The 18,996-nt window shown below is 36.6% G+C and overlaps 1 protein-coding gene across 1 annotated transcript in view; it reads right to left on the reverse strand.

Moving 5' to 3' along the window:
• The window catches only part of VWA3A (von Willebrand factor A domain containing 3A), a 42,237-nt gene that overhangs the window by 621 nt on the left and 22,620 nt on the right, over positions 1–18,996 (reverse strand). Inside the window, exons 22-32 of the mRNA XM_075105076.1 lie at positions 18,884–18,974; positions 17,695–17,805; positions 17,047–17,144; positions 16,743–16,895; positions 15,968–16,076; positions 15,071–15,215; positions 14,376–14,520; positions 13,172–13,323; positions 10,833–10,959; positions 10,129–10,226; positions 8,535–8,598 (exon numbers count right to left, since the gene is read on the reverse strand). Of these exons, the coding sequence (XP_074961177.1) occupies positions 8,535–8,598; positions 10,129–10,226; positions 10,833–10,959; positions 13,172–13,323; positions 14,376–14,520; positions 15,071–15,215; positions 15,968–16,076; positions 16,743–16,895; positions 17,047–17,144; positions 17,695–17,805; positions 18,884–18,974 (1,293 nt within the window). The remainder of the gene's footprint in view (positions 1–8,534; positions 8,599–10,128; positions 10,227–10,832; positions 10,960–13,171; positions 13,324–14,375; positions 14,521–15,070; positions 15,216–15,967; positions 16,077–16,742; positions 16,896–17,046; positions 17,145–17,694; positions 17,806–18,883; positions 18,975–18,996) is intronic.

The raw sequence follows: 18,996 nt of genomic DNA on the forward strand, positions 1-18,996 counted from the left end.
AGTGAAGTATAGGCAGCAAACTGGTACACAACAGAACAGGAAAAGGTGATTAACTATTAAATAATGAATTTAAAATGAATAATTCATTAAATGATTAATAATTACAGAAATTCTCTGAGCCTAAGATTTTAAAGCGCTTTTCAAACACGTATCTTTTTGCAAATTAAACAATGAGAAATCAAAGCCAACATTTTTAAATGGGTGTGTCTAAAATGAGGTCTCAGAGCAGTAGTTAAAATGCTGAAGAAACACTCCCAAGTCTAAATATAAATTACTTGAATTTTAAATGTTGGCATGTTAGAAATACCTCAAGTTCATAGGTGACTTTGCAATTTAAATGTAATTTAAAGTTCATGTGCTGACAAGAACTCAAACTGACACCTAAGCAAATATATTTTAGCATAACATATATGTATTTAAGTCCCTGTAGTCTGCATTAGAACTAGAATCTTTGAACCTGTCAGGCTCATATGCACTTCTCAGATTGCCGGATTAGTGACAAACCCAGCTCGCTATAAAACCCCCAAGAATACCAAATTGTCTCCTTTGAGCTGTCCACGGCACTGACAGCTTTTACCATTTAATCCAAGAAAGAAAGTGGCTATTCTAGCCCTGGACTACTACAGAACTCCTCCACAAGTCAAAGCAGCTGGTCATCTTATTCATAGCATATCAATCCCTCATCACTCAGTGAAAATCAACAAAGAGCATTTTAACTTGGCTTTGGGTTCCACCTTAGCCACAAGGATACACATAAGAAGAGCTTTCAGAACTGGTATTTTGTTCCTCTCCTGTTATGCTTATTCTACTATCTGTAATGACAAAAAGGGTGGCCGTATTTTAGTCTCTACATCCTGCTAAGTCTTTTTGAAAGAAACAGAAGCTAAAGTTACAATGAAAAAGCTGCTGCATTAATATTTAAGCTTTCTTCTGGTCTCGAATCACAACTTTACATTGCTCTTTTCTATTTTATCTCCTATAACCACTCACAGTTCATGTAGGCACACAGAAATAGACAAAACATCCAGTACTTCTAGAAGATGACCGCATAAAATACAACAGCAAGGTGTCAGAGAGTTGGCCTGCTTATTTACATGAAAAAGGTCCACGTTTCTGAAATGTTATGTTGGCTTATCAAAGTGTTACTCACATCCAGACTGTAAAATAGTGTTGAAATGTAATTGCACTGTTTCACAGAGGAATCTAGTAAGCTTACACAAGCTGATTTCAAATCACATGCTGATAGACCCACCGATACATCTGAATTGAGTAAGAGTGAGTAGGACTCAGGGCATGAGAAAGACAAGACACTACATGTCTCCAGTGTACAAAGGAACACTCTTGTCCCCATGCTAGTTCTGTGGACACCACTGCTGGGTACTGGACCGTAGAGGAGTATTAGATCATGGCCTAGGAGACAGATGTGAGGAGACCGGGGCTTTGTCCCTTTCATTCAGCAGGTCCTATTAACTTCGTAGGTCTGCATTTTCAGGCCACACAACAGGACCCATGCTCCAGCTGTGAGGTAATAGGAACCCAAATGAGGGTTTTTAATTGTGTAGAAGATACTATGCCGAAAGGAGCCTTTAACAGAGACGTAACCAAAGAATGAAGAGCTAGACAGAGGTCCGAGTTAAAATGACAGCCGGATGTTTGGCCTGAGTCATAGGCAGGATGGGATGTTCTGCAGCGCCCGAGGGCAGAAGAATAGCAGAAAAACTTAAGAGACTAAGCTCTCTCTTAAAGCTATCTCAAGGATAGGATTTTGCTGAAATAACTGCAGCACAAAAATATCCTCTTTTCATTTGACTTATTAAAAATTCTATATCTGAGCCCTAAATCAGTAGCGTTGTCCAGGCTCATCATGTGTTTGAACACCTCCTTGTGCACTTGTTCACAACCAGGTGCCCAGTCATATGTACTGACACAATCATATGAACTCAGAGTGGTGAAACTTGTTTGGACAACGTACCAAATCGCTGATCCTCTCTGCAACCCCAAAATAGTCTGGATGGATCTGTTGCAGGGTGTAAGTACTTCCGACTAAAGGCACTTAGCTCTTTGTGACTTCAAAAACAATCATCCTCATAACAAGGATTTAGTCTAAGACAACAGAAAACCGAGAGAAGTCAAGTGAAAATAGTGAGGTATTCACATTTTAAGTGAGAGATGACAGAAAATGTTAAAAAGCATTTTAGTCAGGTCTTGCAATGTTAATGGAAAAGAGGAAAAGAACAGAACTCTCCTCTAAACATCATACCTTGCTGTGCTTAGAATTTTTGTTTCAAAAAGAGAAATCATAGGATCTGAATTTGGGAAAGGGAATTTAAGAATATTTATGTTTCATGTAATCAAATGCTAAATATTAGTACATATCAGACATTTCTAAGGAATGAAGTTGTCCTTAAAAAAGTTTCCCAACACAATATTAATTCAACGAAAGATGTAATTTAATACTCAAAGTATGCATCATTCAAATGCACCATTAAATACTTTATGATAATGCAACGTTCTTCACATTCCTTGCTAAGTTAGAAAAGCAAGAAACAGAGGCAAAGCAACTTACCCACATCATGCTGTAAGTCCATGCCAGAAGGGAAAAAAAGACGTAGAACCTTATTCCTGTTATTAGACAAAAGGTGCGTTTTTGATTCCTAATACAGCAAAAGAACAACTGTAAACTAGGACTAAGTTATGATCCTTTGGGCAGTAAACTCCCTCCCATTTTTCATTAGGCAAAGATATTAAGCATTCATCACTATGCATTTCAATAGCTTGTCTTTTGTAAAGACATTTCTTGCATATGGCAATGCAATTATACATTTCTGTATAATATAATAACAAGAAAGTTACAAATATACATTTAGTAGAGATGATACTATGCTTTTTCTGTTTTTCTTATGTACTCTCATCTGTTAATGGCTTTTTCTTTTTACTACTATCAGTGTTTCTAAACCCAGTGATATTTAGTACTTAGACACGTTTTTCCTCCTAAAAAAGGTCTGAAAAAAAAATCAAGGTTTTCTACTATACTCTTCAGACAGCTAGCTGCAAGGCTAAGAGACCAGATTCTTCTTAAATCCCTCAGTTCTTCATTAACTTACATAAACATTCTCACTCTATTCCTTCCTTTTTCCTGTGACTTTGTGTATTTATTTGTGTTACGATTCTGCATATTTCACTGTTTCCTCATGGAAAGTATAAAGTTCGCAAAAATACTACAAAGCACAGCCTTGGAACATGTCATATAAAATGCTTTTCAGGTTACATTGTTCTCGTTTACTCTGCATACGTGGTTGCTTTGCATGCTACGCAGATTGATTTACAGGCCAAATGAAATGATAACTGTGAGACTGCCTTGCCAAGTCAGGCTGGAATTACAGGAAGAAACAAAGCAACTTCTAACAGCAACAATGAACATGCCCTTTATCAGCTCTTAGGTCTTGTTAGTTAAGGAGGCAGTTTATGCAATATTTGAAGGGAAGGAATATAAACGCATCATAAATAAAAATACTGCATGAACTTGTACTGAATAAAGGCATGTTTCTATATAATGAGCAGGGATAACAGCTTGGCTTCTTACATATAGGAATCAGAGAAAAAAAAAACCACAGGAGCTACATATATGCAGGTTTTAAAAAGATTATTGAAGACCAATCCTAATAGGTTTCCTTTTAATTCAAAGGTTTTCTAACAGTCATTGCACTGGAAAAGAGAAGTACAGATGATCACTACTACTATGTGGTTTGTTTTCATGCCCAAATACATTGGAGGAGTAATGAGGGCATGGGAGGTGGCTTAGGACAGATGGAAGAGGAGGATCTGTTTTGCACTATGCCAGTCAGATATCATTCAAAATCTTGTCATAACTTCTACCAAGTTTAATTTACAAAGTTCCACTCATCTTTATCGTTGTTACTAACCCAAAAATCGTAACAAAAGCTGCAGAACTTGTCAAGTAGGAAAGGAAAAGCCCTCTAAAAGTGATGAGTTTGTTATTTGCTAGTTATTTATCTATTAAGAGCGAGCTTCGGTACCACATTAAATGTGGCTGCAATTACAGAGGCAGTCCATATCACTGAAAGCATGCAAATTTGTGGCTTATAAACTCAGCCTAATCTACCTATCAAACACTGGGTAGAATTTAAGATTCTAACTGATGAAGTCTCATATGATACGAGTCAAGGATTATCAACCTCCTCATATGGTGGTTCCACCACTGCATTCAATATAGTTACCTAAAACCTAGATTCTCGTTATTGTAACAGACATGGGGAAGAAACAGGGTGTTTTCTGATACTGGCAGGTTTCTGGAATTGGATTTTCCCTTCTTCCTCTCTCTCTTTTTTTTTGTTTTTAAACTATTCAGAAAGCAAACATCTAATAGGCACCTGTTTAAGATGGTTTCACAGAGGACTGAAGTTCGTTGGAATGAAAAGTATCCTTTATACATCTAACTGGTTGAGATGCATTAAAATGATTCAATGAAAATTCTTGTGACTTAGTTGCATTAACAAGTTTGGGTGCCTAATGTCTTGGAACTTTTGTAGTTACAAACCTAGACACATGCTAATAGTAGATAACATACAAAGCACAGAGAAATTCTTAGTGGACAGAATTCTAAAGGACAGAGCACAACAAAAACATGTTGCTGTTAACTTCCTTAGAAGCAGCATGAACTTCCTGCGGTTGACTCAAATTCAGGTGTATTTAGATGGAATAATTTGTTACTATCCCAAGCTGTCACACCCTTCTGAAGGTTGTTGTCCCCTGAAGCATGTATGGCTGAACGATGAACAGAGGAGTTCCTGAACCGCCAGTCCATACTAAGCTTTTATGCACATCTGCACCAGTTAACTGTAGCACAGCCGCTGGAAGTTGACTGTAAATGATGGCAGTACATGAGCTGCTCCACATGGAAGTTACTCACTTTTGCTGCAAACCAGCACTCTTCTGATACAAGGTAGAATGCATACTTCAAGGTAGCAACTGGTTTAGCTGTTTATCTTTAATTCACTGCATGCAAATGAACATATTCAGTGAGTCACAGCAATGACATGAGTTACTAACAAGCTGGCAGAAAAATATACATCATTGTCAATTATAAAATTCCATTTTTATTATGTCTTGTATACAGTGAATTGCATTCCAGAAAACAGAAACCAGGAGAGCAATGACATACACATGACAGATCAACATAGAAAAGTCATTAACAGAGCACTTGACTAATCAGGTCATCACAGCTGAACCATCTCCTTAAAATGTTTTCCTGACTAAGTAGCCCTCAGATTGGTGGGAGCAGGTAGGATGAGAGTGTCCAGGCACATAATAGGCAGGAGACAGAAACTATGTTTTAAAGAAAGGAGCTGCCCTGAGCAGATAGCAGAACTGGCCAGCCTGCAAGACAACAAGGCTTTAGAAGGATAGAGGGAGGCTGCACAGCCTGAAAACACTTACAAAAGAACTGAAGTTGGACAGGATGCAATGGCTAAATACTGTAACGCCTAACTATTTTATAGCTTCTGTGGTGACACAAATTCTAATGTCAACATTTGTTCCTTACTTTTCAGTTGCACTTTTCTTGAACTGGAGACTTGGAAACCCTTAGCTCACACCACCAGCAAAGAGAGGACTCCTGAATTCCTAACACCTACTTAAGTCTGGGAGCATGCTCAAGAGAACCAGAGAAACTTGCTATGCTCTGCCCACAGAAACGAATGACCTGTCTAAACCAAACCAACCAACCTAGTGAGAGATGGGTATTAGTGTAGGTTGTCGTGAGTTTAGGATTACATAGATCCACTGACAATCAGTCTATAGATACATTGTGTAAACGGAGTTGTTTTAAATGAGTAAAACCTCTGAACACCAAATACTATAGAGGGAAAAAAAAGGCTGTAAATGAGAGGTGTGACAGATTGCACACCACACTGAAATATTGTGATGCTTATCCACATTTGCGAAATCTGATGCATACATTACTATCTTATTTCACAAGAAGTCTCTGATATCATTTAACATACCTGCACAAGTATATTTTGTTTTAACATTCTTTTAAAAAACCTTCATAAAAATATCAGAATCTGTGCTACAGTACTGTGACACGTCTTAAATCCTCTGAGGAATAAATAAGAACCTCTTTTTGGCAATACAGAAACGTTATCCTTTTTTCCCTGGATTTACTGTTTTAACATTTCCATTAGTACAAATCCACTCATTTTATCAGTGACCATCATCTAATATTTATATACCCCAAATAAAAATGTAACTAGTCCTACTAATTTACAATTACCTTTTTCATATCAAAGCATCTCAGTAGTTACACACATACCAACACATATACTAATAAAATCACAGAAAGTGATGCATAGCACAAAGTTCCATTTTAAATGCAGTATTTCACAGTAGGCTGGTACTAACACGGAACGCGGGAGTCAGCTGGTGCAGAGCATACAACACTAAGAAGAGACTTTTGTCATAGAAATTATTTTTAATTCTTTATGGAGACAAAAAAGATGGAGGGAAAGAAAAGACAATATATCCCGTATCAAAGTATATCCAACCATTCCTATCAGCTGGCACTCAGGAGATGCAGCTGTTATTGCAGAGTTCCTCATTAAATGAAACATGTATTGCATAAATCAACTGGAAAAATATATGCCTCATTACTGCAGTTAGCTTAAACTGGATTTTCTTATATAGTACTGGCAAACATATTTTTAACCTCTCTAGGACAGGACACAGGTAAGAGTTTAACAGAATTGCTTAGAAGACTGTCAGTATCTAGTTATAAAAACATAACAAGGCTTTATCAACAACAAGATATTAATTGTTTGCATGTCTGATGATTTCTGAATCATCAACTCTATATCTTTCTCTACTGCCAACATAAAAAGGAGTCAAAATAATTATTAGCAAACTTCTTTTGGCAAGAACATTCATTCCAAGCTTTGTTTTCTGCACTAAGGTTATTTCTTGGACTTCCTGTCCCTAACTGGTGTAGAGAATTCTCTTTCTAGTATCACAGCCATCTGTCCCATCTGTTAGGGATAATGAGCACCAGCAAAGAAGTCTCAAACCACTGCCAAAAAAGACACCTTGGCCATACTAACTGATTGAAGCAATTATTAGTATTATGCAGTAGAATAGAAGAGAAACAGAAGTTGTGATTCTGTATAACTACTAATTATATTAGAAATACATTACACTCTTAAAATTTGTGTTAGCTATATTGAAAAATATCCTCCACTTATATTTAAACTTTGGAGAGTTCAGGGCTTGATTTGAGTCCTGCAAAATCTGCAAGTGGAATAAGTCAGCTGCACTTATCATCTGTAACTTCTCTTGCAAGAAGTTCAGAGACAAAGAATACATCTTCCCTCTTTCTGCTTGAAGCTGGAAGATTTAAGCACACTCTGAAAAGAAGCAGGCTAGCAGCACCACTCCAAACCTCTTCAGCGTCTTTTCTTCATCTAGAATTTAATCCTACAAGTCAAGCACATGAATAGCTTTTTAAATACAATTCAAAATATATAAACTGCATAGGCTGACCATCACAATGCTAAGTCCTTTCTGAAGCACATTAACAGGAATGCCTTCCTATACACTTTACAAGCAATACAGTTTACCTTGGAAGCCTGAATGACAGAGATGGTTGTAGAACACTAGCCTCTGCCTATACATACCTGTAACAACTTTGCTACTACAGGATGGTTATATATCTGTTTCCTCTCCAAGCACCTCTTTATTGATCAGCCCTTATATGCTGAATTCCACACATACTTAACCAGGTTCCATCCTCCATGAAGGAAGCATTCTTAATCAATCAAAGTACAAACTACAGCTACAGAAACAAGGATTTAAAAAACACTCTCACCAAATATCTGCCTTACCCAATTCCTTCATTAATATCTTGGCAGGCCTAAGTTCTCTAGTGCAACTCTCTCTGTAATTGTCTACATGTCCACTTTTTCCTCTCAGACAACTCTGTGACAAATGCTTCTGTCCTGTTTAACCTTGAGAAAGCAATTTATCTTTTCCTGTAATTTTTACTTTGCCAATTTAAAAGCAGCATGTTGGCTCTGTGAGAGGTTTAGTTTGTCCAGCTGCCTCTCCCACAACTTTGTAACAATAGCCCAGTGTTTGCTGAGGCTGTCTTTACTATTAGTGGGGTCAGGCTTGTTCCTTTAACTGATAAATCAGGCAGCCCATGGAGCAGTTATTACAGCCATTACATCTTGTCCTAACTCTCTAATGTGCTTAGCTGTTTGCTCTTAGAAAGAGCTAAACCATTAATAACTGTAAAATCACATCTGCCTTGCTCCTTTCACCCAAAACATAGCTATCTTTGTGTAAATAAGATTATACTGTGGACTAGCTCAGCTAAGAACTAAAATCATTACAAATATTTTCAACTTCGGAAAAAGTCACTGCTGGAAATTAATACATTTTACATTAGGCTTATGATACACTATCCTTTTACTGAAATATATTACCTATATATAAACTACGATCTATTTGAGATGACTGCTTACCTGAGCACTTTTTTTAAAGCCTGAATTGTTCTTTTGGTTTACATTCCATTTCTGTAGTAATAACCTGTTTGAAAGAAAAACAAAACCCAAAGAATTACAGCAGCTTTTCAGAGAGACATATAGTAGCTTTGTACCTCTGTTTGGCCATGCCCTTGTGTGACAGAAAATCTTTTCACTGAGCAGGTATAATGCACTTTAAAGCTCTTTGCAAGTATGTTTACCCGCTATTACTATTGAAATAGCACTTTCTGGTTCTGGATTGGCAGTTAGAAAGTGAAACAATGAAGAAACGAAAGGATCAACACAATTTAACTGCCCTTCAGTCCAGCCCTAGGCAGGTATCAAAGCTAGCTCTGAGAGATACCAGAAGCAGCAGCGATAGTTTGCCACCTGAGCCAATTCAGTTTACTGAGATAGAGATGGCATGCAGTGCCAACAGGGCTATGCTGCTTCCAGGAACTGACTTAGCTATTTGGAGTCTGCTGGGATGCCTCTGCCTGGTGCCATGTTGTACTGTTATCTGTTATATACCTGTTAACAGAAAAGGAAAAAGGAAACTTCATGGTGAGGGAGGAGGCTGAAGAGAAGATGAGGAAAAGAAAAGAAAGGGAGAAAAACCTGAAGAGTGTTGGCAGAACATTCTTATTACATTACAGTAAAGGAGGAGAGAGGAGAAGACCCAGGACAAATTCTTGTGGGCCCGAGACTTAATAAGGAAAGGAAAAAGGTTAAGAGTCAAGTTATTTAGGAAAGCAGAAAAAGACTGAGATTGAGAGGAGAAGGATTTTGACATCTCTGAGAGGAGAATGATTTTGTTAGATCCTTCAGTAAATCAGGAAGTGTAAGAGGAATGAAGAGGAAGGCTTAGGGAATCTTCCCAGAAAAAGGACAGTAGAAACTTTACAGGTCTTCAGAGGCAAAAAGAAAGGGAGATTGATGATAACTTGAAAAGTAAATGGGTTGACAGGATTGTCTGAGAACAGAAGGAAGACCTCACATTTATTCCATTCCGAGAACATAATTCTAGCAGACAGAGAATGGATGATGATGCAGTTAGAGAAGTCAGGATAAGGTAGGATAGAAGGAGCCCATACAGATTTTGGCAAAGAAAAGTAATTTGCATTTCTGAGTAAGAAGTCATACTAAGGGAAGAGGTACTAAAAAGAACATTGCATCACATTAACAAGAATCAATTTTGTGTTTTAATAACAGAAGAGAAATACATTGATTTGGCAGATGATAGAGCTCAGCAAGGAAAGGAACAACTTAATGTAAATTCTGTTTGACATAAGAAATGGAGGGACAACTACTGAGAGAAAACATCAACTGTGAAGTATAACACAGTGTTAGAATCTGCTCAGATCCTTCACTATGATGGTAGTTAACTGTGTAAGACCTTAAAACTAAATCCTTCTGATGCAGACAGCTTGCTTGCGTGTCATTTTCCAAGCCTCAAAAAAACCCCTAACATTGACAGTACAAGGAAAGAAACAGCAACTCTTTTTTAAATAACAAATATTGGAAGTCAGATATTCTTGTCTTCCTTTCATGAAATAAAACCCCAATTATTTAAAGATTCTTGATACAGACTCACCTCAAAGATTTTGCCTGCTTTAAGAATCTTCTAGCTTTTGTTACTTCTTGAGTAAGTTTCTTTAAATCATCTCCTTCAAAGTAAGGGAAGACTGGATCCTGAAAACAGAATTAAAATATTCTACTTTAACTTGCACCTATTTATTATTTTCAGTTTCTACCAACTTAGTTAACTGAGCCTAAGGTCTATATCTCCCTACTCCTACCTACTTGCCGAGAAGGTCTTGTCTTACAGGGGGAGAGCAGAGCAACTCTGGCTTAAATATAGTTCTGTTCACTAACATATTTTTCTGCCATGGCAATCCCTGAGGTCTCCTGTTTGAGCATTAATGTGCTAAACGCTGTATAAGAATTTTAGAGTTACATAAATGAAATACAAGATGGTAAGGATAAGAAAGCACAGTAAAAGCTAAAGTTAGCTTAAAAACCAGTGCCCAGATACAATATATTTTTTTGCTTCCTTTCAAAAGCTACAATGCACTGTATACTTCTGAAACGGCTTTGGTCATCTGACCAAGGCAGCCAGCAGAGAGGCAAAGCCAAATATTAAGATTTCTCCATTCAGTTTCTATGTGAAGTATCTTAGGAGTTTTGTATTAATTTTTCTCATGATTTTTCTTTTTTAAATGTAGTGTGACTACCGATGAAGAACTTAGTTGAAATGAAACAAAAGCAAACCTAAGAAAACCAGTCAACTCAACATACATCATCGTCATCAAGCCCCTCTGTCAACATTCTGTGTGCTGCTAATTGTCCATCCACATCTCCAAAACTGCAATGGTAGCGCCCTCCTGTCTGGGAAGCAAGCTTCTTCAGAAATTCGTTAGCTCCTCTGTTAACAACAAAGTAGTAAGCTACTTATGAAAATTGTTTCTCTGAAAGCAACAACAATAGAAAAAGAATTTCTAAGAATTCCTCAAAAAATATTACATCAAAACAAATAGTTTGGAGGACATGATTATATACTTCTGTGTAATTTCTAATTGTCAATTGCTAATGAAGAATATACACTGCTTAGCTGTCACAACCTGCAAAACCAGGCTATTTTTGGACAAGAGGTTCAGTGTAGCAATAGAAACAAAAAAAAGAAACTAAACTAAGAAATCCAGAGGCCAGGCTGGCAGGTAAAAGGCAGTAATATTTTACACAGGGAAAGAAAACCAAAAGCTGGGAGACTCCATAAAGGGAAAGAACACTTGGTACATGAGCCATATTTTATTCTCTTGCCTAAGCCTCCATTACTTGCCATGGTCCATTGCGATAACTGGTACAGTTTTTACTGTATTCTTATTGGAAGTATGCTAGATCACACACTTTTACTGCCATACATACATCATTTTAGAGTCCTGTCTCCCGAACACTAGCATTGCAAAGTCAAAAACAGCCATACATCCATTAATTTCAAGTAAGCTGCAAGGTTTAATTCCATTCTAGAACTGGACACTAAAATCTCTGCAACTAACTAGGAGATTTCTTTGAAAGGAAGCAGCAGATTTTGTTTCAGTGTAACTCGTAGTCAGTTACAGTCTTTCTCCCTTATTAGCAGATTTCCTTAACAGACAGTTACTGGTTACTGACCAGTTAACCAAATGATAGGCAAATAAATTAACTCAAAATATTAATAATTAAAAGACTTTTAGTAAATAGTTGAAGTTGGCTTTTTCAACTCAGGACCAATAATTCAAAGGCTTACCAGACAGGAAGATATATAAAAGCTTACAAAATGACACTCTCTTCCTGTCAAACCTCACTTCCAAAATCACAAACACCACAGACTTATCAAGAGGTCTACTGCTTCTCTGCTTTTAATGGCTTGAAAAATGACATCCATATAACTGTTGACTTTTGAGGGATTTAGTTTTAAGGTCTATTAGCTACCATCGCAGTATAGGATCTGGCCAATTTAATTTGGAGCAGTGATGGAGTTTTGAAGCAAATTTCCCAATTATTTTTGTCTGCCATGTGTTGGTTTGGCTCTCACAGTAGCTCTGTTGTGTGCAAACTATACTCCTTTAGCAGGAAACTGATCTAGAGACTTCAGTCCACACATGCTCTCAAGATTTTATCAGGTATTAGTGTGGTTGTACTACCACAACGTTCTCCAGTCTAGACCTAGCAGGCATGCCCACAGATTACTCCTGAAACATCCAGAACTCTGAGAACACCCTGAAGCTCTACAGAATGGTCCAAGCATCCTATGTGCCCTATTTTCTTATGAGTATCATCTCTCAGGCTTCCTTGAGATTCTGCTGGTCCTTCCTCATCAATCCTCAGTCCTGCTTTGAAATCTTTTGCCCTTCCTATGGTGACATTTTCTGTTGCATATTCACCTTCCTGAACTTCTTATTTCTTTTACTTTTTAATCTCTTTTAACAGCTCTATTCTATTGCTGTGGCAACACTCATCCCAGGGTTCACCAGGATGCAACCTAGGACCTAACAGAAACAACACTGTTTGTCAGTTTGTGCTATGAGAGGGTCAAAATCTTCCCATGGCAGCTGGATAATCCAATGGAATTATCCAGAAGTTAACCCCATGACTGCTGCTGGGACAGAAGCGTTGGCAGGCAATGCTGCATTCAATTCAAGGCTGAGTTCTTGAAGACCTGAGACAACCACTGCATTTTGAGGTGGCAGACAGGACATGCTCAAAGTTTGAAGAACTGGTGGCCTGTCTGGCTATCTGCTCCCTGTGTCACACAGGCACAGCCATGAATGAGAATCTAGAGGAGTGCCAACTTTTTGATATTATCTCACGGTCCCTAGTTCTGGACGATGCAAAGGTACCTGAAAAGGAACATCCAGATACATGATTTAACCTACACCCCACCATGGCCAGCATTAGCACTTTTCTGGCACTCCTGGCTCCAGTCCAGGTCAGTGTATTAACTTTTTATACCTCTATAGGGATGTGTATATGATAGACTAATGACAGAACTACAGGAATGACCTCAGTGCTGCAGACTAGTGATGCATATCCCTTCTCTGTGTGCCTAAAGGCAACTCTCTCAAGGATTTACGCAGTGGGAGACGAAGACCACATACCTGTCTGTACAGCTAAAAGAAATGGTGTGGATCTTAATATCTTGTTTCTTTCTCAATCTTTCAATTTCTTTCAAAATCAGACTGCCACTGGTGTCTGGTTTTCCATCAGTCAACACATATAGTGCCTCTATACCTTGGAAACTGAGAGCCTTCTGAAAAGCAGAAAATAAGCTTAAATAACTAGTACATTCATAATAAAAGATATACTTAAGAATGAAAACACTGTTCCAATGATTTAAGATAGTTTTATATTTACCACATCATTAATTGAATTAGTATTTTCCTTTTCACTAAGTATGAAAGAGATCAAGGATATAAATTTTAAAAATAAACAAGTAGATAATTTGTAGCATAAGGCAATATAGTCATAAGCAGGGCATCATAAAAAACCTGACTCATTGAAATAAGCAAATTAAGTGGGTTCAGAGAACAGCTGACAATTTTTACATCACATTTTGTGGGAGTTAAAGATGCTTAATGTCTGAAAATCAGGATCACTAGGACTTGGCATTTTTACATTATGAAAATTTGCTATGGTAATTGACTCAGTGGACATTTTTGTAATATAGACATGTCTTACAATTCTACTGGACTTGATTCATGATGAATTCCATAAAATTTATAAGGAGATTCTGCAAAGGTGTCTGGAAGAAGAATCATACATTTAAGGCAACATTTCTTTTTTGATTCAAATTTTAAATCTCATGAAATTGCAGGTTCTTTCAGTCTCTGTTTTAGATTATTACTACTATTTAATTTCTACACTGAGAATTTTTATGGGAGAAAAGTTTCTTTACCTGTTTCTGAAGTTGAAGAATTGTACTCAATGCCCATGGGGTTCCAACAAACACTACTTCTTTAAAATTCCTGTTTGACCCAGAGCAAATGTATTACAGCCACAGTTTTACATAAGCGTTATTTTGAGCAACTGGCCGTTTTCCCTCTCCAGTATTCTCTGAACACAAATATTAATGTAACTATTTACATTTCACATTTTTCTTAAGCTCAATGTGAGCAATGAATTCTAGTATCTCTAAGCCCTGTGGACCAGAACAGTGGCTTGATTCTTTATCTGTTCAGTGTTTTGCATACAAAAATGTTGTATGCTTTGATGAAATAATTATCCTAAAATATAATCACTCAGATGAAATACTTTATCACAAGACATGATGCCTTCTCCAAAAATTGGTACACAATCACTAACCTGTAAAGCCATAAGGATGCATGTATTACCATGAGCATGGAATTTGGACACCCACTGCACAGCATCATGACATGTTTCATCAGTTGCCTCTACAAGACACCCCTTCCAACTCTCTGTATTTTCTGCAAATCTCAGCAGGTTAAACCTGAGGAGAAAAATGGCCCACAGCATTTATCCCTAACCAATGCTACCAGTCACTCTGGATAAGCCACTTTTGAAGTAAATTAAAAAAAAACAAAACAAAAAATAAATCCCAGAAACAAAAACCCAATTTAAAAAAAAAAACCAAACAAAACCACCAACCAAACAAAACCCAAACACAAATCCAAACCCAATTAAAAAAAACCCAACCAAACAAAAAACCCCCAACCCTAAGAGCCTAGAATTGGATTAAGGTCTTCAGCTTGGAAGAGTTAGAAAGCGTGCCTCACTCTGCATGAACAGAACATCTATGGGAATGCTGAGCCCAAAAGGATAAACAGCGTCAGCCTATGGCAAAAGAGGCTCAAATTTAGCGAGCTCAGAATTAAAAGTTGGTTAAAAAGAAATCTGGAAAAAGCAGTTCATGTCACATGCATATTATACATTAACATATAATAATTACTTTTGTTTCAGTACTGTATTATTTGTAATTATTAAGTAATCTTATTACATAATAACTGTAGATTTCAGTCTTTATCAGTAGTTCATCATACCTGACTTCATTTTTTCTCAGCTGCTCCCAGATAAGAGAGGTAAGTCCTTTTGTGATATGTGGCAAATATGGGTCCATGGAACCAGATGTATCAATCAAAACGCAGACATTTGCTTCTAAAATGGTACCAAATAATCTTCGGCTTCCTGGGCCAGAACATTAGAACTAATTAAGTGTCATTACATAAGCTTATTTTATTGAACATATTATTTTACTGAGCAAACGGTAAAATCTTCTGTCTTTAGCGGTTATTCTGGGCATATTTCTACAAAATAAATTCTAATCTGTGTGGAAATGAGGTAGTTCAAAGGTTAATAATAGAAAAGTCTTCTGCCATTTCCAATCTAGTACTGTCAACCATTAATTACTAGCCAATTGTAGCAACTTGCATTAAAAAATTTGCAGCTCTTACTTTACAATCCAGAAAAAAATTAAACTTTCCCAACAAAAATCTTTATGAGCAACAGAGGCATCAAAATACTTTTCACTAGCAGTAATGCTGAACTTCTAAATAGGGCACATTCTTAGCAAAAGAAACAGAAAAGCTTGTTTTGCTTGCACATGTTTTTGTATATGTTCTGTTGATAGAAAAATTCTGACACCAGGAACCTTGTGTTCATGAACACAACACAAAAAAGGAAAAACTTACATCACAGCCCTAACGATTTCACAGCAAGCTAGATGCTTATCAGCTATACAGATGCCCAATTCTCTTGTATTCTTATTTTATTGTCATAAAAATACTTTTTAAAATTTCAGTGAAATGCAAAATGGATGATCTTTATTCATATTTGAGGTCCAGACTTACGTTCATATTTATTCTATTATAAATAGCAGACAAGAAGATTTTATGTATGTTTAAGTTGTGCTTTATAGAAAAACAGATGTACACCAGTACCTGACAGAAGCCACTGTATTCTTTGTATATAGCGCTGCAACACTTTCTCCAGTTGTTCAGTGTACATTTCCAGTTCTTTAGATTGAAACTGCAGATGTTTAACAACCCCCTGGAAAAATTCAATTTGTACAAGAGCATCTTACTTCAGGAGATCTGAGGTCAGCTGCATTATATGCAATGTCTGCCTTAGGGAGATTCGTTTTTTTGTCTTTACCTCTATGAAATAGTGTAACAAAATTTTTGTGACTCTGTTGTTACTAAATAACTGGTTTACCCAAATTAGGAAGGCCTAGTTCTCATCTCAGCCAGTTGGGCTGGGAAACAAAATTATATAATTTGACTAGACAGATGCATCTGTTGCATTATTTCTGACAGTTTTAGATATAATAGAGGAATAATATCCTGGACTTAACTTCTCTCCAGTCGTTACACAAACCAAAACAATGGAGATCCAACGTTTTCCCAGTTTCAACTCACACATCATTTTTAAAAGCTTTATTTAAAATTTTAAAATTATTTTTCACACGGCATGAGCAGAGGAGGCACCACACGTTCTAAAAGTCCTGCGCACTTTGCACTTCAAACACACTCAATATTTTTTGTGGTGAATAAAAGACCTTCTCCAGCTTTCTGATAGAAGGGTGATTTAGAAACAACAGGGAATACTGGAGGGAATGTCACACTACCAAGCCGCAAACATTGATCAACATGCATTGTCTTAAACAAATACAGAGCCTTTCAACGATGTCAGTATACAGCATCCACAAAAGCTTACATTGATTTCAACACTAGGGAAGATAGTACAGTATTTTGCTGAAACTTCCTTGTGTAGAGACTCCACAGTTTTCTTTTGGTGAGTACAGCCTGGACCAAACATCAGTCTGGGCAATTCCAGTTTAAGCTTTTTAATACTGTACTTGGTCAGCCACTTGCAAGACAGACAAATGGAACAATTGGTTGTTAGTAAATATTAGAACAGTTTAAATAATAATACATTGTACAGAATCACAATTAGCATGTTCACATTAATTCATATGGATAATTCTAAAATGGCACTTTATTAGTAAGGAGCAAAATACCTCTTTGCTTGAACAGATTTCCTCTTTTTTTGGCAGTGTAACAGAGGGAACAGACTTTCTTATGCATGTTATCTTTGGATACTTTCGGTATACCATACCTAGTTAAGAAAATGAACAAAGTAATAGTGGGAGCCCTAGGTTTAAATCACAGTCCTTTTGAATCACATATGACTGCTGATTATAAACAACCACCCAAACAACCCCCCCAGAAACCCACAGACTAGCATTTCATACACAATTCCACATGTGAAAAAACCTCAAAGTTCCGATATATCAAAGTACTTTAAAAAAATCACTTATTTTTAAAAATTGTCACCTTCAAAAAGTTCTAAACCAAATCTTGAGTAATCATCTAAACCATGATGACAGCATTTTTCCTTAGACCATCTTTGATCAAAAGATCCCAAAGGACTTTACAAAAAAAAAAAAAGACCACAGAAAAAAGCAACCCCCAAAGCCCCAACAAAACACCCAGAAAACCCAAAAGAGCCAAGCTATGCCCAAAACCAAAAACATCAAACCAAAAATATTTGATAAGTAGAATTAACTTCCACTCGCTATTTAAAGCACGCTGATTAACATCCTAACAGTTTAATAGAAAGACTGATAATAAAAAGGCTTCACCCACCATATCCTGACAACACATACCCACATTTCTTCCTTTATCAGTATAAAATACCGACGCAGAAAACTCTGGCTGCTTTCTTGGTTTATGCTTTCTTTTATTTTCAGTCCGAGGCCATTCTTTTGTTGTTTGTGCTAATAATAATAATAATAATAATAAAGATATGTTGACTTACTTCAGCTAGATAAAACTCTTACATGCAACCCTGTTCTTCAGTTCATAATTTTCTATTACCAAAATTATAAATACTTAATTTTCTTAGATATTGGTTAAGAAAAACCCGTATTATAGAACTTCTTATGCTACTTTCATAGAAATGGAATCAGAACTTTTACAAATCTATAAATTACCATCAAGAAGAATGCCACAGGGCATAATGTCAAAAGATTAGGAATTTACAATAAGCATAGTTTTTGTTAAAAAAGCCAATTACATTGTACAGACTCTGATATGCAAATGTTAATCCAGATTTGGAAGCACTGCTACATATCAATATTCATTTCAATAAATCAGTAGATTTCAAGACTCAAATTTAATGCAGAAAAAAAATTGCAGATGTTAGCAAAGATGCAAAGAAAAAAAACACAGGAAAGTTACAAAAATGGAGGAGAAAGGAATCGAACATTAAGGGACCAACAGTGACTGGAATCAATTTAAGAGCTGTTTCATATACCAGGAGCAGCTGCAAGAGCCAGCACTTCAGATAACCTGACATTTGGGGTTTTTTTGCTTCATTACTGGATCATAGATAAAGCAAGTGGAACAGCATATTAATTACAACAGAATCTAACAGTATTAGCAGAAATATATATGTTGAACTAATAACATAATAAATCTCTGAATTGTAGAGCCTTTGAAAAAAAAATTGAGTATGAATTGAAAACTAAAAGAAGTGAGGTTCTAATTATGGATTCAGGCATGGGACAAAACAGGACTCTACTGTCCACCACACACATTTGACATTTCCTGATATAGGATGGATATTCAGTCATATGACCTGGAAATAGTCATACAGTTTTGCAGCGTTCCTTCTGCTCACAACCTAAAAGAATGCTAGATACATTATAGCTAAACCTCATACTCAATGTTTCCTATCAGTCTAATTAAAGATGAAAATTGCAAGTGTATCTAAAACTTAAATTAGAGCTCGAATTAAATATTTGCTTTTAACCCAAAGAAACTGAAGACAAAAATCCCCTAATCCATACAGACCTGGTGGAATTTCTGCTTTGGCACTAGTAGGACGCCATGCCAGTACTCTTACGGAAGCATTTCTCTCTCCACCATGGTTGTCTTTAATATACTATGAGCACATATAATAATAA

This window comes from Phalacrocorax aristotelis, chromosome 10 (genome assembly GCF_949628215.1).
Source record: "Phalacrocorax aristotelis chromosome 10, bGulAri2.1, whole genome shotgun sequence".
NCBI lineage: Eukaryota > Metazoa > Chordata > Aves > Suliformes > Phalacrocoracidae > Phalacrocorax > Phalacrocorax aristotelis.